Genomic DNA, 27,749 nt, shown 5'->3' on the forward strand with positions numbered 1-27,749 from the left:
GATGCTGGCAGATGGTTGGGGGGGGGGGGGGCGGGGGCGCGTGGCGCAGGCGCGGCGGTAAATGAACTCCAGGTAGGGCCAAGGGGAAAAGGGAAGGGAGGGGTATAGAGGTAGGAAAGACGGTGGAATGCAATGGTCATCATTACCCTAAGTACATGTAAGAAGACATGAAGGTTTTGACTCTACTATGTGTACAACCATACATGTTCTTAGTGTCATATGAAAAATTGTGCTCTATATGTGTAATATGAATTGTAATACATTCTGTTATCATATATATCAAATTTTAAAAATTAAAAAAATTTTTAACAATTGCATTCTTCTACAAAACTTAGGCCCATTACAAACTCTTTCAATTTCTGAAGTTAAAATGACTGCACACAGATCTGCCCTTACATTGCTTGTTAAACTCATCAATCATCATTTGTCGCAGGTGATGCCGCTTCTCCAAGGCTTCTATCAGCCTTGGAAGGGTCTGCTCATCATTGATATCCAAAATTTCACATGATGGCAAAGGTGGGAAACTCTGTAAAACCACTTCGGCAACCAATGGTTCTGTATTGAATTACAAAAAAATTTAAAAGTTACACAATAGAAAAAGATATTAAGCGAGTTTAATACTATGACTAGAGCCCCAGAACAATTAACCATGGAATTTCTTGAGTTGTCATATATTTTTTTAATTGTACGGACACAATATCTTTGTTTATTTATTTTTATGTGGCGCTGAGGCTCCAACCCATTACCTCACACATGCGAGGCAGGTGTGAGGCAGTCTACCACTGAGCTACAGCCCCAGCCTCATCTTACTTTCTTAAAAATGAGAGAGAACGCAACAAAAGAAATATCATTTATATTTTGGTTCAAAGTTTTTTGCATTTGGTTCTTGAGAAGAAGGGATATAAAGTTTTCTTATGTGAAATAGATTTTTTTTAAAATTAGAACAGATCATTGGGTAAATGTACCAAATCATACCATCTCCAACTGGGCCTCCTCGAGCCTGGTTTCTATATCGTCTCCCAGGGGTTAAACCACATATCACCTTGTCTACAGGTCTAGCTACTTCAACTTCTTGGGTCACTTCTGCAAATCTCATGACTTGCTAAAATATAAAACAAATGGAGTTTGTGAAAAATAAGCATATCCAAGTCATTCTTCATAAATGACTAAATGAAGCAATAATAGGTTGGTTATTAGTAAACTTCTGTACCCATTGTTTCTGTATTAATTTATAAAATGTTCAAAATCTCATTCTTCACATCCAAATAACTGCTTTTCCTAGGGAAATTTGACTTTATATGATAAATAAGTTAAAATTACCAAGCTTTCTTCATAGTCTTCCGCCTTTGGATTCACACACACAATCATACGTACTTTTCCTTCCCCGTCAAAATAGTTCTTGAACAGATGGGTTAACTTTGAATCTCGATATGGAACCATCTATAAATACATGCAAATGTAAATTCATAAGACAAAAATCCCACACAAATAAATCTATACAAGTAACAAATAAAGGCTGCTGCTCACCTTGTTAGTTCCATACATTTGGTTCTCTCTCAGAACTTCCATACATGTTCTTAGTGTCATTAGTGACTGATTAATGTTACCTGATAGAAAAATAAACACAGAAGATATTGGGATGGGGAGGACACACAATATAGTAGCTAAAGTATGTTCTGTTTGCCTATATAATCTCAACTTCACGTAACTATTAGATGGAAATTGCAAATTTTCATGGCTTCATCTAAAGAGCTGCCCATCATGGCTCAGGCTGTCTTTCAGTAGTACTATTTCTACATAGGTTAAAAAGGGGAACTTCAGGGATTCTATTAAAAGAATTTCCAGCAAATATAACATTACACTTTATGCCCATAGTTTCTTCCAAATCCTGTGAAAGAGCATGTCAGATGCAGACATTGCAAAACTCATATTAAAATATTTTCTCCAAAGCATGACCATTTCAGGCCTCAACTTGCTCCATCCCAGGGTCTGACCCTTCCTGTACCCAGAAAGCATGTTTCTTACAGTCAGGCTAGTGTCTTAGGAGCTAACTCTGTCCCTTCTACATCTCTACAAGGATTTCTTAAGCAGCAGACTTTATGACCAATCTTAATTGGATCAGTCAAGATAGCCCAAAGGCTTGATTAAGCCTCCAAAAATGCAGATCTTCCCTCAAAGTGCATCAGAATGTGTACATTTTGGAACCTGATTAAGGTCACCTAATTCAATCATGTTTTCATCAGACAGATGATTTAGATTAATTTAGAGGCTCAGTTTAATGGTCAATGCTATTTCTTTAGTTATACTGGTTTAGTATCAATCTATATTCTCTAAACTAAAGATAATCATGCTTGAATCATTCACTCCTAAACAAATAATAAGCTGACATTGCAAATTTTCAAAAGCTGTAGCAATACATAAGTACTAGGTTTTTACTTACCAGCTTCACGCAACCTGTTCCCTTCTGCTTTAGTTCGGTTAGTTCTTTCACTTCCAGCAAGATCTACCAAGGACAACTGGCTTATAATGATTTGTTCCTTTTCCTGAAAGAGATCACAAAGTCAATGACCTAAAATAAGTTAAAACTGGTTTATAATTCTTTAAATAGAATCAAGCCAACAAGTTATTATGTCTTAATGAATATTTGTATAATACAAAATGCACAGGAGGGACAGAAGATATGTGTTTTAGAAAGTTACTAAATATGAATATATTCATGACATTAAGTGATCTTAATGTTGTCTGTTCTTCCTTGTGCATCAAGCCATAAGCTTGCAAAGAACAGGGATTCTCTGCCTTTTTTACCACTTTGTCTCCAGTACCCTGTACAATGCTGAGCTCTCAGGAGGAACTCAATAAATACCTGCTGAACTATCTTAAAATTTTAGTCTAGAGCAGAACTATCTTAAAATTTTCTATAGTCAGGTTTTAATAACCAAGGGCTGGGGATGTAGCTCAATGATAGAATGCTTGCCTAACATGTATGAGGCACTGAGTTCCATTCCCAGCACCACCATCAAAAGGGGAAAAAAACCAAAAAAGTAGTACCAAGTATTTAATAATCTAATAATTTCACAGTACTCTAAATAATTTTTATAAAAAGAAATGAAAGAATTAAAGTCAAGAGGTACCTAATTGATATTATGATATTAGAATTTAAATTCCTTATACCAAAAAATAATAATAATTCAAAGGAAATCAAGTATACACAAACGGTTTATTTATAACCAATTTCTAGCTGGCATTTATAAAGTGGTGACCATAAGCCAAACACTGGACTGAGACCTTTACATCATTACCTCCCTTAAGTCTCACAACCCTATGAGTAACTTCTATGATAGGTCAGAGATAGCAAATAAATAAAACTTAGAATTCAAATCCTGGTGCTCCTCAGCAGCACCTTCTGCTGCCATCCACAAACCTTCAAAATTAGAGTCTGAATATGATTACATTTTAATAGCTTTAAGTTATTAAATTATGTGCACTAGGGCTCAAACAATGTTTAGAACCAATATAAGTCTGACAGCACCACAGGTCTAGAGATCAACTGGTGGCCTATCTACCAAGAGGTGAGCAATTCAGAACCCTGGCCACCTATTGAAGTGTGCCTGCCCTAAAAAGTGAACTGCTGACATTTAAAAACCATTAACTGAATTTACACATACAAAGTAAAATCAGAGATAAAACAATCAATGGTGCTCTCTTCTTATTTTAAAATATATATTTTAAGATTTGTAAACCCCTTCCACAGCAAAATTTCAGGTTCAATAGGCAGTTTCCCAAAACTATACTAATAGGAAAAAACAAACAACAACATTTTTGATATCGTTAGCTACCTATATATTAATTTTGGAGCAACGTTCATTGCAATTATACCTCCCTAATTTAATTGTAATTCCAAAAAACTAAGGACTGAGTTAGTACAAGACAAACTCTTGACATTATAACTTTACCTGTAAGACATTGTCTCCATCTGCATCCAAGGGAGCCTGAACTAATTTAATGTTGAACACACTGTGGGAACGGCTGGATTCCCGATTTAGATGGGTATTAGCAATACGTCTCTTTTTCTGACCTATGATGGCAGAGAAATCATTGATTATACTAGAATTCAAACATTTCATTATATATGCTTTCTAATAAAAAAGACTTGGTCAAATTATAGAAATCATTCTTAGAGCTAATCCATCATTTTATATTTTTCTAACTCTAACCTCTCCAGAAAACTTCAAAGGCCTCCTCAGTAGATTTCACTTCTACTTCTGTACATCCTGCAACATACATGTTATGGTTCTTATCTTCTCGAAGCATTTTAGATTGTGGAAGTCTATGGCAAAGAAAAAAAGGTTAGCTTCCTAAATTATGAGAATCTAATGTATTCACTTAAGACCAGAACTAAAATGCCAAGATACAACACACATTTTTAATGAGATAAGTCTACTTAAGACCCCAGACAAATAATTAATGCAAATAAAATTACAAAGATACACAGTTAAGATTAGTTACATAACCAAATAGGAACCAATTTTGTTTTAAAAGCTTTGTTCTAGTTTACCCTAACAAAGCACATGAAACACTTAAACCAACAATTAAAAAACCATAGTAGTATTAAAGCAATATCACATGCATAGGTTAAGCATCACAATTTAGTATTTTCCTAATCTAAAAAGATCAGCAGATAGAATTGACCTTTGCAGCAACAGCAGAAAACAAATTCATAAAGAGTTCGGTATATATCAGGAATGACAATTTTTTCAAAGTGGCCTGTCAAGTTTTAGTCTGTATGGTATGAGGGCTGAGTAAGAGTACCATTTAGATGCAGTCTTGTGAATGGTAAGAGTAGAGACATAACAGCTAACATCACTGATAGTCAGTAGCAGACTTTTCTAGAAGCAAGGAGGGCTTGAGGTAGCAGTCAGCCCAGAGCCAATGAAAAGCAACCTACATGCAAACATGCTACAGATGCCAACCACTAATATAACTATACCCTTCTCCTTAAGAAAAGAGCCAATCCCATCACATACATAAATTCTGTGTTCCTCATGGGTGTGCTGCAAGTGTTCCACCTAGCAAAGGAATAAGGAAGAAGTTACTGTTTCTACTGCAGCCACCTCTCAGCAACATGGTCAGTCCAGACTACATGACAGTCACAAGAGTCATATATTTAAAACCCTCCACTTATAATTTTATATTTTCTTCTTTGCATTAAAGACCACTAAAAGTGAAGGGCTCAAAAAAAAGCAGTCCTAACGCCACAATAACATATCAGAATTTAGTGCCAATTAAGCACCTTTATAAGTTCATTCAAGGAGGTACAAGGAAGGCAACAAGGTACATAGGACAAGATAAAATCATTTAAAAGCAATCTCAATTAAAACAGACCAATAAAAACTTGGCACATGCCCATATATGAAAGTTATCGGAAGCAATGAAAGACATGACAGAAACTCGGGAAAATAGGCACACTCAAAACCAGAGTCAAGACAACTCATAGTTTGAAGCAAATGAGGAAGTAACTAACAAAACGGAAAAGTTATTAGATATAAAAAGCAATTGTCCTGTAAGGTCTTTACCCTTTCATTTTTCTCTCTCTAACCAAACCCAAGTATTTTTTAATACCAACATTTCAAGGGAACATAAAGACAGGTGACTCCAGAAATCAATCCTTTTGTATAATTCTCAACTGAGGAAGGGAAAAGTAGAGCAAAAGAAAACTGGGCAGCCTTCCTTCACAGAAAACTTATAGAATTAACACTGTGATATTCAGTTTGCTTAGCAACTTTGTAATTGTTTTTACCATCCTTGTGAAACTCAAAGATTCAGAATGAGGCTCCTCCATCGAAATATGGTTCAGGAAGAACCACAGAAATATTTTCATCAAGTATACCCCCTTCAACAGAGTTTATACACTTTCATATAAATGGATATAATGACACCTGTGCTCAGTCTAATAGTTTTCTAAATCCAGCTATTTCTCCAATGTTCCATTAGACATATGAAAATTATGTGTAAAATACAGGCCTTCATATTATTTATGAATACAGCTTTGAAGATCAACCTTTAGCTAAAGAACAAAACCATCAATTCAGGAACAATACACTGATATTAGACACAGATTCCTTAGTCAACCCTGGCACAAATGCAAACTTGTGATGCCAGAAGGCAAGACCCAAGGAAATCTAAGGTGTAGCCTTTTGACTGGCAGCAATACAATGCAACGTCACTTCATATTAATGAAGGATGGTCTGAGAACTACTTGTGCAGACAACAGCTCCAGGATCCGATCTGTAGAGAACATGTAGAGAACACAAGAGATTTCTGAAGAGGCTAGCCCCAGAGCGCACCAACAGGAATACTTTCTCAATGAATGTTCAGGACACACTCTCCTGATGCCTTAACCCACTACTATTTAGTTAATGATAAAAACAGCTACTATTTAGTTAATGATAAAAACACTCATTGAATACTAACTACTTAATAAATAAGTTATTTCACTTCATCCTGAAAATAAGTGCAAATATCCTCATTAATAGCTGAAGAATCAAAAGCTCTTTGGGGTACAGTCACTTCCCCAAGGTTAATAGCTAAAACAGGGGGCTCTTTTTACTACTTACTTGGGTTTGATAGGATCAAATGGTACCTCTTCCAACAGATCATATATGTAATTATTATATATTTCAATATAGGAGACAAATACACCATAGACGCTATCTTCATCAACTTCTCCTGCTTTGCAGAACTCTTGGACGTTTATCATATCTGCAAACTCTGGATCTATTTGTCGCCTAAAATATAAAAAACAAAACAAAAAAAACAAAAAAAGTGATTTTATCCAGTGTAATTATCAAAAGTAAACAATCCCAAGGGGAAACTAAAAGATTTAATACAGGGGCTGGGGTTGTGGCTCAGTGACAGAGCACTTGTCTAGCATATATGAGGCACTGGATTTGAGTCTCAGCACCGCATATAAATAAATGAATAAAATAAAGGCCCATCAACATCTAAAAAAATATATTTAAAAAAAAAGAACACAAATGATTTGTCATCAAAGCAGATATGCACAAAGCAATTTTATTCATACTCAAAGACTGCCAAAAACACTACCCCTGTATCCTCCCAGATTATCCATAAGCTTTAACCCTCTCCAGAGAGGCACATTTCAAAACAGTGACTCTCATGTTATTCTTAAAACACAAATCTAACTTAAGAACACTTCTTAATTTTGACCTCACAGAGGTCAACTGTCAGGCCAGGCACACTGCCACATGCCAGCAAACCCAGTGTATCAGGAGGCAAGGACTACAAATTCAAGGCCAATCTGGACACCGTAGCAAGACTGTTTCAAAATAGAAAATAAAAAGGGTTGGGGGTGGAGCTCACTGATAGAGGATCCTAGGTTCAAACCCCAGTAATGGCCCCACCACCAAAAAGGTCAACTGTCAGACCAACTTATCTACATGTTCACCATTCCCCAGGCCTGCAGAAACCACAGGAAAGAACCCTGTGTCCACTGGGCCAGTGCTACATACAAATATAATTACTTACTTGCTAGAGGGGGTCTTTGGATTGGGCATGGCTTCTCTTTTCTGACGTTCTAATAAGGCATCAACCTCACACTGTATATCCATACTATTTCTATCATTAGATTTAAAAACCTGAAGGGTGAAAATTAGACCATGTTTTTTAGAATTTGACTTAAATAGTAAGAAACACATTTAAGAAATAAGAAGTATTTAATATTTAAACATATTTAAGGTTTAAAAATGGCTCCAACACTTTGTTTTTTTCCTTAATACTATTATGTCCTTAGGTGTCTTAGTCTTGAGTCTGCAGTGAAATACTTACAACACAGAAGAATCATACTTACATATCGTTTAGCTTGAAACGACCCTATACTATTGAAGATCATGTCCAAACACCGAGGAAGGAGCCCTCCTTCCCCTGTAGAACCAGTCATTGTGTGAGTTTTTCCACTCCCTGTCACACCGTATGTAAAAAGAAGACCTAGAGTACAGTAAAGTCACAATGAGTTATATCTTGAAGTTCTCTACTTGTAACATTTTATATTAAAGACACTAAAATTAACCAGCTCAAGAAAAACAGGTCCACTATCACTCTAACAAATTAAATCTGAGTTTAATGCAAAGCATAAAACAAATATATAAATATCAAAAGCTTTATCAGGAGAGAGAGGAAAATCTAACTTAACTCCAAGAAACATACCATTTTTGCCATGAATGAGGTCATCTACTAAGGGATTAGCCACAACATCGAAAAGCTCCTTTTGGGTTGTGTGAGTACCAAATACTTGCTTAAATGAATACTGAGTCTGTGGAGACAGAACAAATAAAATGTACTTAAATGGAATCCCTACATCTAGGCTAGAAATACCTATTTATACTTACAATGTTTCTTTATGAATATTTCAGTTGTAGGCACACAAAGAAAGAAATATGAATGGCCTTTAAACTTGGGACTTTTTTTTGTGTGTGTGGTGCTGGGGATTGAACCCAGAGCCTTGTGCATGTGAGGCAAGCACTCTACCAACTGAACTATATCCCCAGCCCCTAAACTTGGAACTCTTAGTAACCCACTAAAAAGTCAGTACATGCTTAAATTACAGCAATTACCAATTGATATAGAACTCCAAAAGCACAGGTAATGAGAACAAGAACTGACAAAAGGGATTACAACGAATTATACTGAGTTTGTAGACAGACGAATGGATAAAGAAACATGGTATATATAGACAGTGGAGTATTCAGCCCTAAAGAATGAAATTGCATCATATGTAAGAAAATGAATGGAACTAGAAGAAACCATGTTAAGTAAAGTAAGTCAGATTCACAAAAGCAAGCAACACATGTTTTCTCTCATATATGGAAACAAACAAACAAAACATGACCTGACAGTAGCAGAGAGACTATAAGGATACAGAAAGGGAACTGGAGGAAAGAAGATAGAGGGAGGGCAGATATTATCAAAGCACAACATAGCATGTACAGGAACGTCACAGCGAAACCTATTATCTGTACAATTTCTATGGGTTAGTAACTACAATTTAGAAAAAAACTAGCAAATATTTTCAGCCCCAACTACTGAAGAGAATGCAGAAAAATCTTAAGTCCACCAATGTTTCATAGTCTAAGACCTACTTTGTTTTAATTAAGTGACAAAGAAGAACAAAAGGTGTTGTCATGATTCATAGTCATTGATGTGTGAAAATCTTCAAGTCATTTTTCCCATTTTTTCTTTATAAAGATGTCCTTAGGGAAATGAATACCAATTGTTTTTTTACATACAGCATTTTAAAACCAGAAATAAAACTATAAATATAATCTCACCTCTGAGTTCTTATGCAAAATAAGTTTTAAAAGACATCATAATTGCTCTTGCAGGTTTCCTGAATTTATTATAATTTTTCCTTCATGAATTTCAGAAAGCTATTTATTTGCTGTCAATAACTTAGTAGTTGGTGAATATTCACTAGAACTTATTATGGATTACAGACTTTGCCAAATGTCTTTCCCTGTTTTACAGTTTTGACCTTAAATTCAACCTGCTTAGTTATCAATATTATGCTCCTTTGCACTTTTTATTTTTTAAAATACTTATTTTTTAGTTGTAGCTGGACACAATACCTTCTAAATGGTGCTGAGGATCGATCCCTGGGCCTCACACGTGCTAAGCAAGCACTCTACCACTGAGCCACAACCGCAGCCCCGCCTTTGCACTTTTTAAATTAGAAGTTTTGTTCGCCAAAAGGAAACGTGGACAAATTACTATTCAAATATATAACAACAATAATAGTAACTGAAAATACCAGGCACTGATGACATTCCAGGCACAGTTAAAGTAGTAAATCATTTGGTTCTTAAACCTCAGATGTAGGTATAGCCATCCCTCAATATCAGTGGAAGACTGGTTCCAGACCCCCCAGATACCAAACTCTGAGGTCCATTTATATAAAATGGCATAGCAGTTGCATAAAACAAACACACATCCTCCCATACACTTTAGCTCATCTCTGGGTTATGGTAATACATAATACTATGATAATGCTATGTCAAGAGTGACACTATATTGATTAAGGACGGATGACAAGAAAGAAAGTCTGCCCATTTCAATAGAGATGTATTTTATTTTCCTAAACATTTTCAATCCATGGCTAGTTAAATTCATTGATATAGGACCACAGATCCAGGGCCAACTGCTAAATCTTATAAATGAAAAATCAGATCAAGTAACTTGTCAAAGACCACACACCTAACTTAGCTAGGCTAACTCTTGGGGAAATTTTCATTCTATTCACAAAAAGAACAACAAATCTTGGAATGGGAAGGATACACACAGGACAGTGCTGGGGGGGTCAGATAGATGTCTTCCAATTCTCAGGAACAATACCCTCCTTTCAAAGTAAAGCAAACTGAGGCCCAAAGAAGGAACATGCACAAGCCCCTAGACCACTGGAGACAAATCCATTTCCACTATAATGCTTTAAAAAAAAAATAATAATTTTTTTAAGTTGTTGATAGACCTTAATTTATTTATATGTGGTTGTGAGGATCAAACCCAGTGCCTCACATGTGCCAGGCAAGAACTCTACCACTGAGCCGCAACCCCAGCCCCACAATGCTCTTTTAATTACAAAATGCTGCCATCTGTCATGAGGCAGTAACAATTTTTAATCCTCACCACACTTTTTTTTATACATATTTGAAATCTTTATTTATACTTTCTTGAAATACAGAAAGCCAGTGTTCAACTCTATTACATCTTCAAAAACCTACTGTTCCAAAAGCCTTCCAAGATCATTCATTCATGCTTAATCCAAATTTATTGAATGTCTGACAGACAGGACACATAAAATGCACACCCCCTGATGTTTACATGATATAGTAGAAGAAAGAGACAATGAAAAAGTACAGTTGTACACCTCATAATAATATCTCAATGGCGGGTCAGTTAAGACAGTGTCCCTCTAAGATTAGAATGGAGCTGAAAAATTCCTGTTGCCCAGTGAGATATAATGAAGTGCAGTGCATTATTCACATGGTCTGTGATGATGCCAGTGTAAATAAACCTGTTCAGATCTGTGTAGATACACAAATACTGACCATTGTTACAATTGCCTACAGCATTCAGTACAGAAACAGGCTGTACAGGTTTGTAACCCAAGAGCAACAGGCTGCACCAGGCAGCCTAGGAATATTTAGTAGGCTATCCCAGCTAGATTTGTGTAAGTACACTCTATGATGTTCACATAACAATGAAGTAGCCTAATAATGCATTTCTCAGAATGTATCCTCATTTTTAAACAACACATGACTAAATAAGCAGATGTGGTAAGTGCTATTTCTGAAGGGACAGTATGAACACACAAAGGAGATGATATTTAAGCTGAAACCTAGGATGAGGAGTCGTCCATGCTGAGATCCAAGGCAAAGAGGTCCACGATAAGAACAAGAACTTTTCTGTATTTCTGTATCAGGCAGATTCTAGTTTATCCAAGAAACTAAAAAGATTAGATTAATACTAAAAGATGAGGGTGGAGAGACAAAGAGAAGGCAAACTAAGCAGGATTTTGTCCATTTAAAGACTATATTCCTTGAAAGTTATGAATAAGGGAATTATAAGATTTCATTTATGCCTTAAAAGATAATTCTGACTGCTCTATGGAAATGGATTAAAGAAGAATTCGAACAGAATCAGAGAGTCCAGTTAGGCTTCAGCAGACTTATAGATGCTACTCAAAGCATGGTCAGCAAACAAACCAGTGCCTGCCTAAGAACTTTCTGTCACCAGTCTACTTAAACATTAGAAACTTTTCAGCCATATAGCTGCCTGTGTTCAATGGGCTAATTTCACTGAATAACCATAGAGAAGTTCTCTGTCATCTCACTCACATGGTTAGTTCTATCTGGCACTAAAGCATCCACTGCTGTGTATCAAAAGTAAAAAAAAAAAAAAAAAAGGGAAGGAAAAAAAAAATCACTACTCCTTTACTACAATTTGGGAAACAATGGTATTAACAATTAATAACCAGGCTGAGAATAAGGTAGTAGAAATAGAGACAGATATGGCAGTTTCAAGATATACTTTGGAGTAGAACTGATAGGATCTACTAATGACCTTAATATGAGAAGAGCCAATGTAAAGTAGGCTGCAGGTTTCTGGCCTTTGTAACTAGACAATGATGGTGTCATCACTTGAGAGAATAAGAGAAAGTGACTGAGGTGAATCAAGAGTGCCCTTTAGACAGGTAAAAACTTAAGATGCTTAAATGACATCCAGCAGAGACAGAAAGTAAGTGGATGAATGCCCAAGTTTAGAGCTAGAGAAAGCTTTAGGCTAAAGATAAAAATTCCAGAGCTCTTACCATAAAATCAACATTTAAAGTCATGGGGAACTTATATGTGAAATACAGCCCTGGACATAGCCCAATTCAGAATTTAGAGTAGGAAAAGGAGGAGAAGCCAAAAAGGGTGGTCAAGTGCACAAGGAGAATTGGAGAAGGGTATCACTGAGAGACTGAAATGAGGGAGGACAAAGAGGTGAGCATCAATTTTAATAGCAAAGAGGTCATGTGTAGTCATCTAAAGAGCAATGTCACTGCAGCAATATGCATACACACACAAAAAAATGTATAGCTGATAGAAAATAGGAGACCATCTGGATTAAGCCTCCTCCTGCTGAACTCCCATGCCCCCAGCTTTAGCTCAACTGGCCTTGCTACCTTGCCATATGAGGGTTACTTGTCTACCACTTGTCCTAATTAAGCTGTAAAGTCCAAAAAAGCAAGGATTGCCTTAACAACCCATTTTTTAAAAATCTCCTTCTACCCTCAAGCCACTAGCTTAATGCAACATTTGTGAAACTGAACTAGTTCAATATTTTTGAGTTTACTCAATATTTTACTAAATATAAAAATACTGCATAAGAGATTGATACAAATACACAATGCTAATTATTAAACATTACTTTAATCTCTACCCATGAAATAGTATATGTAAAACTGCCTAATAATCATTCCACATTAAACTACCCCAATATATCTAGTATAACAAATCCTCTGAAAGTAATCCTCTAACTTCAGCATACCAAAACTGTGTCTATACTTTCTAGAAATCAAAAATACTGTAGGGAATTGGGAGTGTAGTTCAGTAGTAGAGTGATTGCCTAGCATGCATGAGGCCCTAGGTTTCATCCCCAGCACGCACGCACGCGCACGCACGCACGCACACACACACACACACACACACACACACAAAACACCACAAAAAGTGGGATCACATACGAACGTCATTAAATTTTAAAATGGAAAAGTCATTCAGGAAATAACATTTCAAGTAAAAACAATTTGGTTGTTTCACCTCCTTATAGTCTCCATTTCTGTTAAGTCTGTAACCCTCAGGAGTGTGAAGCTGCACAGTTGTATTGTTGATCACTTCTATGCAGCACTCTTGATCAGGAAAGCTCAGTGGGCGCACCCTACAGTATACCTGCAAAAAGAAAGAAAGCACTTAAAAGAAGTTTTACTTTTTTTCCATTTAAGCTTCCCATACATTCATTCATCAACATTTGGTCTCTCAATTTAAGAGATCTATATAAATTTAAGAGCCACGAAAAGCAAAATCAAGCCAAAATTTATCAAATGCAAACATATATAATAAATATGAGAAAAGATTTAAGATACACATGAAATCAAAATAAACTTGGAGCTTGGTGCAGCAGTGCATGCCTGTAATTCCGGTGGCTCAGGAGGCTGAGGCAAAAAAAAAAAAAAAGAAAAAAGGCAGCCTCAGCAACTTACTGAGGCCCTAAGCAACTTAGCAAGACCCTGTCTCAAAAAAAAAAAAAAGTGTGGGGCTGGGGATGAGGCTCAGTGGTTGAGTGTGCCTCTGAGTTCAATCTTCAGTACCAAGTAAATAAACTTCGATAACAAAAATACTAAATATGCAGCTTCTCTTCACCATTATATCATGTACAAATGATAAAGCTAAACTACTAATAATATAAAAATGTCTCTCACAGGAGCAGTGGTGGACACCTGTAATCATAGCTAATTGAGAGATTGAGGAAAGGAGGATTTAAATTCAAGAACAGGCTAGACAATTTAGTGAGATTCTTACAAAAAAAAAGCAAACTAGGAATGTAGCTCAGGGGAACATGCTACTGAAGTGCATGCTAGCACTTGCCCAGCAAGCTTGAAACCTTAGCTTAATTCCCTGGTATCACAAACAACAACAAATAACTAAATGGCAAGTAGACAAGTAAAAGCTGTTAGAATTCTTCAGAATAGGGTGTCAATTAAAACTCTGCCAAATTAATCTAACACTTAACAAACAGTTAAAAAAAGAAAAAAGGAGCAGGGTGGGGAGGGAGAGAAGGTATTTGAAGAAAATCTGTGTGTAAAGCACCTGGTGCCTTCGGCTCAGACCTAGAGACCCACTCCAGTGGCAGGGAGGGGGGATTTTAAAATGCCGCAGAGCAAACCAACCCTCTTTTATTTGCTGTTGCATTTTAAAAGCAAGTTCCTAAACCTGAAATTAGTGAAGTATTTGCAATTATGAGGAGGCATTAAGCTATTTTTTACGAAAGTCTTTATGAAACTTGGAATCTGGGGCTCTCCTTGGAAAGTGTGGCATCAATTACTGCAGGCAGGTGGGGGAGGATATGTTTCTGAGCAGAAAGTAGCATGCTAAAGACTATCTGTTCTTTGACTTCACTGCCATATCTCTTCTTGCTTGTTTTCCAAACATATATATAAGACAGAAAAGAACTGAAGAAAGAATACACAAACAAATCTACAGAAAGACCTTACCCCAACTGGGTCTTTAAAGTTTGTTTGGGATCCTTTTTTCACCAGAGGTTTCCTAGGTGTTTTAGCTCTCCTGGTCATAAATAAAAAACATTTCGGTTCAACATAAAAAAATAATAAACAAACAAAAACTTCACATATAATTCATACAGAGACAAACTTCCTTCAGCTTATTTATTCCTTACAGTGCCAAAATACTACAACCCAAATAACATTAATAATCATCATAAATTGCTCTAGTAGAAGAGTATTTGTAGCATACATAACCTAAAAGCAATTAAAATTTGGTTCAGAACACGTTTTTGGTACTAAATGTACCTATTTTTCATTCTATATTTTAAATAACTTGTAGATTTTCTTGACCAACAATTTTACAAAGGCACTACAAATTTGAAACATCTACAAATTACCGACCACATTTATCTTTAAGGATATTTATATGTGTGCACAAACACACAGTGTCAACAGTCATTATCAAGGCAGATTGACAATCTACTAAAATAAGTTGATAAATAATAAAAATACAGGCATAAGAATCCATTCTTTCATCAATATTTTTATCAATACTGCTTTCAAGGAACAAAATGCTAAAAATTATTATCCTTAATCTGAAAACAAAATGTGGTCCCAAACTGACAATGTTTTGCTCTCAATGTCTTTCTCAATAGAAAAAGATAATGTGATTTATTTCCCTATCGTATCACATTTTTACCTTCACGTTTATCTAGAGACTAGAAAAATGTTTAACAGTGAAATATTGGCCTTGACTGTACACTAGTAAATATTTTTCTCAAAACATTCTCAGATGAAAAAGAAACACATTAGAGTTCTAAATGCATAATACTGTGTCAGGTTTATGTACTAATATGTCTTTTTTTTAATATAAAGATTTTGACTTGGTTAAAATCAAGAATCAATAAATGGATGGACTCAAACTAAAAAATTTCTTCTCAGCAAAAGAAACAATCTGTGAGGTGAATAGAGAGCCTACATCTTGGGAGCAAATCTTTACCCCTCACACATCAGATAGAGCACTAATCACTAGGGTATATAAAGAACTCAAAAAGCTAAGCACAAAAAAATAAATAACCCAATCAATAAATGGGCCAAGGACCTGAAAAGACACTTCTCAGAAGATGATGTACAATCAGTCAACAAATACATAAAAAAATGTTCATCATCACTAGCAATTACAGAAATGCAAATCAAAACCACTCTAAGATTTTGTCTACTCCAGTCAGAATGGCAGCTATTATGAAGACAAAAACAATAAGTTTTGGCGAGGATGTGGGGGAAAAGGTACACTCATACATTGTTGGTGGGACTGCAAATTGGTGAAGCCAATATGGAAAGCAGTATGGAGATTTCTTAGAAAATTGGGAATGGAACCACCATTTGACCCAGATATCCCTCTCCTTGGTCTATACCCAAAGGACTTAAAAACAGCATACTACAGGGACACATCAATGTTTATAGCAGCACAAATCTCAATAGCTAAACTGTGGAACCAACCTGGATGCCCTTCAGTAGATGAATGGATAAAAAAAAAAATGTGGCATATATACATAATGGAATACTACTCAGCAATAAAAGAGAATAAAATCATGGCTGCAGGTAAATGGACGAAGTTAGAGAAGATAATGCTAAGTTAGCCGATCCCAAAAAAACAAATGTCAAATGTTTTCTTTGGAATAAGGAGGCTGACTCATAGTGGAATAGAGAGCAGGAGCATGGGAGTAATAGAGGAACTCTAGATAGGGCAGAGGGGTTGGAGGGGAGGGGACCTGGGGTTATTAATGATGGTGGAATGTGATAATCATTATTATCCAAAGTACAGGTATGAAGGCACGAATTGGTGTGAATATACTGTGTATACAAACAGAGATATGAAAAATCCTGCTCTATATGTGTATTAAGAATTGTAATGCAATCTGCTGTCATATATAAATTAAAAAAAAAAGATTTTGACTTAGGCTTCTTTTTAAAACAAGCTGCCTTTTGCAAACAACTAGCGAAATGGTAAGCGCTTGAAAAGTCAGCGCTCTTCTTTACAAAAAGTACTTCCTTAACCAGGAATGATGCTAAGCTTAAAATAGGTCACGGACTTGTAAGGAATGTGGGCGTGGGCGTGGGCGTTTGTGGATGGGGGCGGGGTTGCCTGCGGACAAAGATAAGGAGAAGTAACTGTTCTGTGAGAGGTGAAGGGCTTGACCTTAGGGCCACCTCACAAGGCTAAGGAAAGCAAGCAATGCTCAAGGATGCCAGAGCAGTCCGGGGACTGAAACCACCTGACCCACAAGCGCTAGCACACCACACTCCGCTGCACACGCTCGACGACCCCAGACAGCACTAACTCCACAAAGTGCACTGTGGGAGCGGGGATAGCCAGGGAGGAAGAAGGGAACCCTAAGAAGGGATGGCGGGGGGGACGGTGCCGGGGCCCAGAGGATGACAACCCTGTCAGCAAGAGACAGGGTGACGACAGAAATCCCAAACTTCGGGCCCACCTTCCCCAGCAGCGGGTTGCCAGGGGTGGAGGTGGACACCGGGCGCCGACGGAAGTCGGGTCTCAGAGCCCGGGCCCGCCAGAGCGGCCCAACGCGGAGACTCCCTCGTAGAGGCCGTGGCAGGACGCCGGGCTGGATGCAGGAAAGAAGCCAAGGGAGTCCCCACCCCGCGGCCGAGGCCCCCTCCGCCGAGAGCTCTCTCGGGTCCGGTACTCACGCTGGCTTCATGGCAGCAGGTTTCGTGCTGCCCAAACGCGTGCGCGGGACACCAGGCTCTATCTGACTGGGGGACGAAGACTGTAGGGCGCAGGGCCACGCAGCGGGGAGCTGTACTGCGCCTCTCAGGCGCTGAGCTCTGGAAAGCCCGGCGGCGCCGCTGCAAGCCCAGGTGAGCTCCCGCCCGGCGCATTTCAAACGGACCAATCAGCGCCCGCTCACGAGAAAGGGGCGGAGCCTCACAGGAAGTGAAAGTTCTGCCGGAAGTGATGCTCGTCTCCTAGACGACGACGCGGAAAGGGCTAGCCGGGTGTGAGTGGTCGAGCTGGAAGGAGATGTGAGTCCTGAAACCCAAGCCCTTCCGTTTTCCTATGAGAAAACTGAGGTTTCCTTTCGGACATCACAAGAAGCTCTGTGGAAGCACTGTCGTCCCGATCCAGGAGTATTCTGTTATTGGACTGTGCCCTGCTCGAAGACTCGGGCTGTCTTCAGGCTTCCATGCCAGTACATTGTCTTGGCTTTTCTCTTAGCCACCTTTACTAGGTTTCCCTCCATGGTTCCTCCAGCCCTTTCCTATATATAAATCAGTTTATCAAATTCCTTTTCCCCCCGCTTTCTTTCCCTTTTTAGAATGCCCACCCAAGTCCAGAGCAGGAACAAGTTGGAAGTTGGGGTGGTGGACTGAGGAATGTGCCCTTCAGTGAACTAGGCAGAGCCAGCCCAGAATCAAATGTTTTTGTGTTTGTTTTGTTTTGTGGTGCTAGAGATGGAACCCAGGGCTTCATGCAAGCACTCCACCACTGAACCACATCCCCAGGCCCAGGTTATCAAATAGTTGATTTGTGCTTGATTCTGGGCATACAAAACTGAATAAAATTTGGCCCTTGAGGAGCAACCACCAGAACTTACTCTTGTCTTAACATGACTGATTCTATCTCACTTCAACCTTTACCCCTAAGCTGATGACTATCAAACATCCATCTACATCTGTGCTCTTAGGAATTCTAGCCCCTTCTCAGATTCCTACAGAACCAGCACTGGTAAGTACAGTCATGATTTAATATCCTTGGCTTATATTATTGGACATTAGGCTGGTTCCAATATTTGCTATTACAAACATAGCTTCAGAGAATAACTTGGAAACACATCCTTTTATACAATACAAGTAAATACGTACAATAAATTCCTAGACACAGAATTGCTGAATGATGTTAGGAGACTGTTCTCCTACTAGGCCTTGCTGTTGCCATCTTCCAAATCAGTTTCCATTTCATCCCACTCACCTCTGTAAATTGCAGATGTGATCATGTTGTTCCCCTGCGTAACATCCACAGTGATTCCCCATTGTCCCAGACCCTCAGGGGCCCTGAGGCTCCTCCTTTCCAGGAACATCACTCATCCCTACCCCATGTATCCTCCAGCCACGTGGAACTGCAGTGTCCTCACACTCCATTCTCTCTGCTGTCACTCTCCTCCCTCCTTTCCTCTGACAACACCACATCTTCAGCAGTTTCCTGTAGATCTTCCAACTACCCTACTCACTGCACCTGTTGTTTCCGCAGTTCACATCCTAATTTTATTCTGACTTCTACCAAAAGTACCCCCACAACCTCACTAGATGGCATCATTGTATGCCTAGTGCCTAGCAGTGGTAGGTACTGCACTCAGGTTTTGAAGGGATGAATTTCATAGAACATTCCAGTGGAGGACACAGTCACATTTTACCACCTCCAGGGCTTTTCTTCCAGACAGGTCTCCCTCCCTAGCTCCTATCCTTATTAAAGCTCTTGGTTTATTAATTTTCTTTAAAATACCAATTCATTATATCATTTCTGTATTCCAAAATGGCCAAAGGCTCCCCAGAGCCAGCAAAAGATTTGCATTTCACTCTCAAATTAGAGATCTAGACCAGGGATGAGGGCACGAGAGTGGAAGTAGAAGAATTGGGAGGCTTCTTTTTAAAGTAAAATTCACCCCTTTTAGTTGTATTGTTCTATGTATTTGACAAATATATACCATCCTATAACCATATACCACCACAATCAATTGTATATTTCTTTCTTTTTTGGGGGTGGAATTGAACTCAGGGGCACTCGACCACTGAGCCACATCCCCAGCCCTATTTTGTATTTTTATTTAGAGACAGAGTCTCACTGAGTTGTTTAGTGCCTTGCTTTTGCTGAGGCTGGTTTTGCACTTGCAGTTCTCCTGTCTTAGCCTCCCCAGCTGCTGGGGATTACAGGCATGTACCACTGCCCCGCTCTTCAATTGTATATTTCTATCCCACCAAAAAATTCACTTGCACTGCTCCTTTGTAATCTTCTCTTACTCCCAGATCTTGGCAACTGCTTTACTGATTCCCTTCACTATAGTTTGTTTTTTCCAAAGTGTCTCTTCTTTCACTCAGCATAAGGTTTTTGAGATTCATTCCTGTGTTGCATGTCTCAGTAATTTATTCCCCTTTTTGTTACTGAGTAGTATTCCATTGTAGGAATGATTTGACAATTCATCCGCTCACTAGTTGATGTGCATTCAGATTGTTCCACATTTTTTATCATTATGAATGAAACCAATATATAATTACCTATATAAAGGTATTATGTAGACATGATTTTATTTCTTTTGAGTAAGATTGTGGGGCTTGTGATAAGTTTAACTATATAAAAAACTGCCAAACTTGTTGAAGGGTCTTAGACAAATCACTGAAAAAGAGCTGACACCATCTTGATCCTAGAATGAAACCTATATTAATCCAAAGGTGGGATAAGCAAGTCCAGCTGGTAGAACCTAATAAACACCAATGAGGAGAAATTGCTGGAGCAGAGAGTGTTTGAGGGAAACTGGTAAAATGGAGACAGCACTGTCCTGGGGACTGGGACACATTCAACAAACTTGTGCTTCACTGTTTGCCCAACAGCCTTGGAAACATTGTTTCCTGTTCCAGGCTATGGAATTTTTCTCCCTAAGCCATCTGCACAACCAGTGATTAGATGTTTATGTTTTACATACTCAAAAGTAACCACTTAATAAAATCATTAGGTTGGGAGGGAATGTAAAATTCAAACAAAAATAAACAAATGTTCTGAACCATATTTCAAATTAATCATATACACAGAAAAGGGGAAATAACTACCCCCAAATAATTTAGACTATTTAGACTATATGCCCTCAGGCTCAAGACAAAAGGAATTTGAAATATATATTGAATTTTAATTATTAGGTTTCTTAGGGCATAGACATGGGTTAGTAATTCTGAAACAACATTCAGTACATTCTAGGATCGAGGAAATAATATATTGCAACTAATGGGTTTGGGTTTCTCAGCTGTTGAATTAACAATATCAAAAAGTGGAAGAGACCTCTGGAAAATCTTCTGTTATCTTGCAACACTTTTCTAAGTCTGAAATTATGTGTGTTGGAGGAAGAGTGGCTATATCAGTGCTTCTTAACTGCCTTATCTTAAAAATCACCTGGTGCTTTTACTGAAACATTCCAAACTCCAGGACCCCTTCCTTGGATATTATGTGTCAGTATGTTCAGGCCTTGCTATGCATTTTACAACACAGAAAATTTTAGACAGGCTGAACTGAATGATCTTTGAGTTTCTTTTATGTTCTACAGAAAGCAAAAGTTGAGCCAGTAGTAGAAACCAGTTGCTTGACATGAAGACAACAGAAGTGACAATTGTCTTGCCCTAGATACATTTATTACTGAGTTGAAGCATTCCATACAGTACAAAGAGCCATAGGAAGCCCCTTTGGCAACCTCTCAGGAAGAAAATTCAGAGAAATTTCAGAATTCTTCAAGACTCAGGTCATCCAAATGTCTTCCGGAGTTAAACATTTCAGAAACAACTGGCCCGATTTCTATCCTTCCAGTAAGAAAATCACCTGTTGGCCTCCAGGCCTTGTTACTTAACTGCTGTTTCTGAGGCCCCCACTACCACACTAACCAGCCTGGCTCCTTCTACCCCTGGAGCTCTCCTCAGATATCAATTTATCAAAGTGGCCATCCAATTCACCTGCCACCACTCCAGGCTTATTTTTTTTTTTTTTTTGGTTTTTGTAGTAATATGGGGATTGAACCCAGAGGTGTTGTAACATTGAGCTACATTCTCCGCCCCTTTTAAATTTTGAGACCTTTTTTATTTTGAGACCTCTTTTAAAGAGACAAGTTCTAAGTTGCTGAGACTGGCCTTGAACTTGCAATCCTCCTGCCACAGCCTCCCAAGTAGCTGCTATTCCAGTCCCCTCAACTCAGGCTAATTCTCTTTACAGAATTTAACCATTTATCTGACTGCCTCACCAGAATGCTAGTTCCACAAGGGAACTAGCATTCTGGCATAGACATGGTTAGTAATTCTGAAACAACATTCAGTACATTCTAGGATCAAGGAAATAATATATTTGCAACTAATGGGTTTGGGTTTCTCAACTGTTGAAAGAGTTAATATCAAAAGGTGGAAGAGTGAAAGGTACCTGGGAAATCTTCTATTATCTTGCAACACTTTTCTAAGTCTGAAATTATGTGTGTTGGGGGAAGAGTGGCTATATAATATAAATTATACACAGAAAAGGGGAAATAACTACCCCAAATAATTTTGGGTTTTATTCACGTCTGTCTCCTCAGTTCCTAGGACAGTGTCTGTACTATACGTACCAAGCCCTATTTAGTTGGATGATTTACCAATGTACACATGTATAGGAATCTATTTCTTGTGATGAATGTATTTTCAGTGCAGCAGATGAAACATAACCAAATCAAATGGAAAACAGGCAACTTTATGATATTAAATATATTCTTTTAATTTTTCTCTCACACAGTTCAAGAAAACCAGACAGCATAAGTTGGGGGGAACATGTCCAAGTCAGGAAATGGGTGTTTGCTGTGATGGACTGTGGGCTAGAAAATCAGGGGCTGGCATTCAACTAAAATGCGATAAAGTATTATTATAGAGGGTGGTAATAGGTGTTTCATTTACAAGGAATTCACACAAAGGGGTTCCTGAGTGTACCCGACAGTACCGTTCTGCTCCACCCCACGTTCCTCAGAGCCTTGCAGGTGAGCAGAGTTCTGTAGTAAAGCTGATTCTCCTACATATTCTACCAACCATCACAAACTAATTCTTCAAAAGAAGATGGAGAGTTATTGTCTAAAAACTGAGTAACGGAAAATGAAGGTAAAGTGGACTACGTGACTTATTTCAATAACATCCAGGCTCCATCACAAAGGCAATGTCTGGAAAATCCTAGAACATGCAAGGGGAGGAGAAAGAGGTGCATCCCATTAGGAGTATGCCTCCCCCGACAGTCACCTGAGTCATTATGTAGTGAACAGCTGTTACCAATGGGAGTATGTGACATATTGCAAGTGTATTGAGACATTTTTTAAAATTGAGAACTGCTGCATTAAAAGACATCTTGTCAGTGAAGTCTTCAATTGACTCCCTGTCAATATTTTTCACTCTGGGATGGCTTGGGTAAAACTTTGCCCATGTTAGACATCTAATGTCTATTACTTTATAATGACAACCTATGTGAACACATTTTCATTTCACTTTAGAATCTTCTAAAATCAGTGTGGTAGTGAGAAACTGTTATGAAATTGTAATTGATAGCACTGTTCAAAAGTATACAATAGAACGACTAACCAAACTCGATCTTGCTCTGTTGATTTAATATTTCATTTCCATCATCACACATGATGAGAAAGCAACACCAGCAAAGATTAAGAATCTAAAAATCCTTCATGCTGATCACCCACAATCTTCCAACTATTTCTAAGCCTAACCAGAGAACATTATTTATTACTTATAAATAAGAGAATTTAAAATATTTTTGTCTCTGACATTACTAAAAAAAGTATATTTAAACTTTTTTTCACTATAAAATTGAAGCTGCAGTAAGATGAAATGGAAGCCCACAGACACTGCTGATGTGAATTCCACTAATAATATCAGATTCTTGCCAAAAAGCAAAATTTGTTGTGCAGTTTGCAATTAATGTAACAAAAATTTACCAGCCTGTATAATTTTATCTGCCTTCCCTAGAGGAAGTAAACTGATAATAAAACTAATGAAATCATATTTCTTGACCACTTTCATCCACTATAAGTTGTTACTTGTCCTTAGAGGATTAGACTATTTACAAGGCCATTGAAGTGTCTGGACTAGCTAATGGTAAAGGCAGTATTATAAGATGTGGGGGTATTCCTGAGTCAGCAAAGATGATCCTGCATTGTGATGGAGGCCCCTTAAGTCATTACCAAGAGCAGATCAGGGGTTGATGAGCCTCTGTTAGAATTGTTTTGCATCAGCATTTCTGTACTCCCTGAAAACACCATAAAATACTGAAATTTAATTAGTAATTCAACAAATGAGAAAATGCTTGATTTCAGTACTGTCAACCTAAATAACAGAAATGCTCCAAAGATAATAAATTTATTCAGGAATGGGCACTATAATGGGAATAGTCATGTCATTGATTACATGTGTATTCAAGGAGGTTGAGGCAAAGGTACATTTTTAAAGGCAAAATGAGGATTATATAAGTTGTTTTTGCAATAATAATCCTTGAGTACAAGGATCAATAATAAGAGTAGCCATTAGTCCAAGGCTGAACGGGTATTAGTCAGAGGTCCTTGCAGAAGTGTTTTCTGTGTAAGGCTGTAGCGTTTGTGCAAAGCTGTGGTTCTGGCAGAGTTTTTAGTGATAGTTTTTGTTGTCAGGATTCATGCATGAGATCCCCTTCTTCATCACCTCCCAGCTTTATTAATCGTTGTTGTTATTTTTATCTAAGGATTGACCCACAAGACTCTGACAACTTTCATAGTATTCAGAGTAGAAAACTCTGGAAAATGGGGGATATGATGTCAGGCAGTGAGTTGCTAAAACTTAGATTAACCAAAACAAAACTGTTAGGGCCAATCAGTGCCTTCTGGAGAGGTGATGCCAGCTTGCTTCAAGCTTGTCCCCTGGCCTTCCTGCACAAGAACCACCTGGGGACTTGTGGTGCCCTATAGATTTCCTCTACAAAACCTACATTTACTTAGTAAAGCAGAATCCTGTTGTTCACATCAGGAATCTGTATTTGTCACACACTTCCTTGGGGTTTCAGACTCACGGAAGCTTGAGGATATGACATTTGACCATCTTGTTGGCAAGGTCTTTTAACGTCCTCTGCATATGAATAATATATTTGGCAGCATATTTGAAATGTTGTAAAAAATATCAAATGTATGATATCTCTAAACATAGCACTTCTGTTGCTTTCAAAGTTAACAGATGAATACAACCAATTGGAATTAGCTCACCCAGTTCCATAGTTTAATACTTCTTACCTGTACTGCATAATACTTTGCAGCTCAAAATGGCAACAAGAGGGCAGAACATAACAGAACACCTGCCATCCCACTATAGGCTGTGGAGTTAAAAAAAAAAAAAAAGCAAACAAAAGAAGAAGAAAAAAAAAACCCTATATACTCCAAATCATGGGAACTTGTGTAGGGCATGACTTGTTGGGGCCACACATGTGGCTGGGATGGCTCCTGGCGATCAGCCAGGAGGTGGTGCTGTGGGTGGTGACGGAAAAGGCGGACCACCTCCAGGATAGGTCCAGGACTCTTCTGCCCTCGTGGACAGCTTGTGCCTTCCCTTAGGGACTATGGGATGGGTGTACTTGTGAACTCGCTCCACCCCTCTGACCTTTATCCTGATTGGCTCCTGTGCAGTATATAAGCTGTGTGTACTTACTCAATAAACAAGAGATCCTGCTTTGACTAGTCTCCCTGGCACGTCTATTGTGAGGGAGGGCTGGCTGGGTGCCAGTCGACCTTTCGGGGCCTGTGGGGCGTGCGTGCTTTCCCCTGCTTCTCCCACTGGTCAGGAGGAGATAGGGGCTAAAACCCCCCACAAACTTGCACCTTGAAAACAGAATGGACTTGTGGGAAAAGGACTTTACAGTTCATTCCCTTCTCATTCTGGAATGTTTACCCTGTCCCCAGGGGTCCCAAAGATCCAACTTCCTGTTTCTCAGATCCTCCTAAAATCTTTCCTGCTCATTCTTTCGCAGTTGACAAGCTACTACTAGGCTCTTGGAAGAAGCTTTGCTACATGAATTTCATCAAATGAAGCCATTTATAAAGGTTCCATTTTTAAAAAAACTACAAGGCCAGTGTGCTTAATTCAGTCATTTAAGTTGAATTGAAAACTTTGTTTTAAACACACTTAAAACTTAATGAGAGATGAACTTGCTTGATTGAGTTCATGTTCCCCTTTTAAAAATCATACATTACAGAATCAGTGCACATTTGGAGTAATGTCTCCATTTAAGTGCCTTTTTGACATAAACCTACTCAAAAATGCCAAGACACCAATCATTATAACTGTTTTTGGCCATCATAAGCCAGCACCATGCCACTGGCTTATGGTAGTTGGGGTGTTACAGCTTAATGTTGACATCTGGCACAAAAAGCTTACAGTCTGAATCATGTTTCTTTTTTATGTAATTCTGGCTCAGGAATCCGATACAGAGCAGCAGAGAAATAAATTATGTTGCTGAGGCTGAAGATGAGGCACAGCATTATGGCTACAGCTATCTGAGAGAAAGAGAAGGGCCTGAAGGCGGTCATGAGCCACTCCTTCCTTAGAGTCTTGTCCAGAAGTATGGCTTCCATCTGCAGGTGTGTGGCCAGGATCACGCACACGTGAAACAGCTGGTGGCTGTGACCTACAGCAAACACACAAAAGGCCATTGAGATCACTGAACAAAAGGAAGGAGTATTGACACAAACTATGACATGTTTGCTAAAAAGATGCTAAGTGAAAGAAGCCAGCAAGGGCACATATAGGATCCCATTTGCATGAAGTATTCAGAGCAGGCAAATCCACAGAGACAGAGGAGATTCATGGTTGCCTCGAGCAAAGGGTGGGAATTGGTATTCACAGTGCATGTTCTAAAATGGATTTATGGTGATGTTCAGGCAACTTGGAAAATTTACACAATATAACATTGAATTGTACAGTTGACTTTGGGAGACTCTTTTTTTTTTTTTTTTTTTAGAGAGAATTTTAATGTTTATTTTTTAGTTTTTGGTGGACACAACATCTTTGTTGGTATGTGGTGCTGAGGATCAAACCCGGGCCGCACGCATGCCAAACGAGCGCGCTACCGCTTGAGCCACATCCCCAGCCCCTGGGAGACTCTTTAATATATAAAGTACACCTTAATAAAAGTATTTTAAAGAACAATGTGAGGGGGCTGAATGCATAGCTCAGTGGTAGAGTTTGTGCTTAATTCACACATGGGCCCTGGGTTCAATTGCCAGCAATATGAGAAAAATATGAAGACCATCAGAGCAAAATTCTTTTTCAGAACAACTTATTTACCACACTCATTTTCCAGATGAAAAAGGAAAAAGTTAGGCTGCATGTTTTTCTTGGACTGCTTACCAAGTGCTCTTCTCCCTCCTGCTGGTTAATCAGAAACATAACCAGGAGCTCCTGTTCCTTGAAGGCAGGCTGCACCCAACTCACATATCTCATCAACAGAGGGTGGAGCCCAGCAGAGGTGCTGGGAGTAAGCTGGGCCATGTGGTGAGTGGTGAGAAAAGGAATCCAATGCCCAGGGTCAGAGACTACTTTGGGTATGGGCCTCAGACACCAGGAGTGGGAGAAGAAGACCATACATGTTATGGTTTGAATATGTTGTGCCCTGAGAAATCCATATACTGATATCCTCAGAATGTGACCATATTAGGGAGAAAGGGTCTTTAGAGAATTAAGTGACAGGTCACTAGGGTGGCCCCTAATTCAGTGACCAATGTCCTTATAAAAATGGAGATTAGAACATAGACATGCACCTACACATAGAAGAAGATCACATGAAAACAGGTGGAAAAAATGGTCCACCCCAAACTAAAGAGAGAAAGCCAGGTCTCTGAAGAAACCAATCCTACCCACACCTGGATCTCAGACTTCCAGCCTCCAGAATGTGAGAAAATAACTTTGCGTTGTTTAGGCCATCCAGTCAAGGGTACTTGTATAGCAGCCTTAGCAACCTTATACAACATGAGAGTTCAAAAATGATCCTCCAATTAAAAAGAAAAAAGTCCCATATTGTACCCTCAGTACCTATCCCAGAAAAAGTATTCAATAAACAAGTTAGAATTATAAGCTCAGGAGGGTTGAAGATTTGCAAGCAGATGTC

The 27,749-nt window shown here is 38.5% G+C and overlaps 2 protein-coding genes across 10 annotated transcripts in view; both read right to left on the bottom strand.

Annotated features, from left to right (window-relative positions):
• Positions 1 to 17,741, bottom strand: part of Kif23 (kinesin family member 23) — a 28,201-nt gene extending 10,460 nt beyond the window's left edge. For 2 of the 6 annotated variants that reach the window (XM_048793476.1, XM_048793471.1), the window contains exons 1-15: positions 17,546 to 17,740; positions 14,825 to 14,894; positions 13,374 to 13,502; positions 8,224 to 8,329; positions 7,868 to 8,004; positions 7,546 to 7,655; positions 6,615 to 6,785; positions 5,025 to 5,066; positions 4,215 to 4,327; positions 3,954 to 4,075; positions 2,441 to 2,543; positions 1,528 to 1,607; positions 1,321 to 1,440; positions 976 to 1,102; positions 397 to 555 (exon numbers count right to left, since the gene is read on the bottom strand). In XM_048793476.1, the coding sequence (XP_048649433.1) occupies positions 397 to 555; positions 976 to 1,102; positions 1,321 to 1,440; positions 1,528 to 1,607; positions 2,441 to 2,543; positions 3,954 to 4,075; positions 4,215 to 4,327; positions 5,025 to 5,066; positions 6,615 to 6,785; positions 7,546 to 7,655; positions 7,868 to 8,004; positions 8,224 to 8,329; positions 13,374 to 13,502; positions 14,825 to 14,894; positions 17,546 to 17,556 (1,600 nt within the window). In that variant the 5' untranslated portion in view covers positions 17,557 to 17,740. Of the gene's footprint in view, positions 1 to 396; positions 556 to 975; positions 1,103 to 1,320; positions 1,441 to 1,527; positions 1,608 to 2,440; positions 2,544 to 3,953; positions 4,076 to 4,214; positions 4,328 to 5,024; positions 5,067 to 6,614; positions 6,786 to 7,545; positions 7,656 to 7,867; positions 8,005 to 8,223; positions 8,330 to 13,373; positions 13,503 to 14,824; positions 14,895 to 17,545 lie in introns of all 6 variants that reach the window. The other 4 variants (XM_048793475.1, XM_048793472.1, XM_048793473.1 and 1 more) reach the window with 3 other exon arrangements.
• Positions 17,742 to 22,324: 4,583 nt separating this feature from the next.
• Paqr5 (progestin and adipoQ receptor family member 5) overlaps positions 22,325 to 27,749 on the bottom strand; it is an 85,901-nt gene continuing 80,476 nt past the window's right edge. For all 4 annotated transcript variants that reach the window (XM_015480482.2, XM_048793479.1, XM_048793478.1 and 1 more), the window contains exon 8: positions 22,325 to 26,270. In XM_015480482.2, coding sequence (XP_015335968.1) covers positions 26,029 to 26,270 — 242 coding nt within the window. In that variant the 3' untranslated portion in view covers positions 22,325 to 26,028. The remainder of the gene's footprint in view (positions 26,271 to 27,749) is intronic.

This window comes from Marmota marmota, unplaced genomic scaffold (genome assembly GCF_001458135.2).
Source record: "Marmota marmota marmota unplaced genomic scaffold, marMar, whole genome shotgun sequence".
In the NCBI taxonomy this organism is placed as follows: Eukaryota; Metazoa; Chordata; class Mammalia; order Rodentia; family Sciuridae; genus Marmota; species Marmota marmota.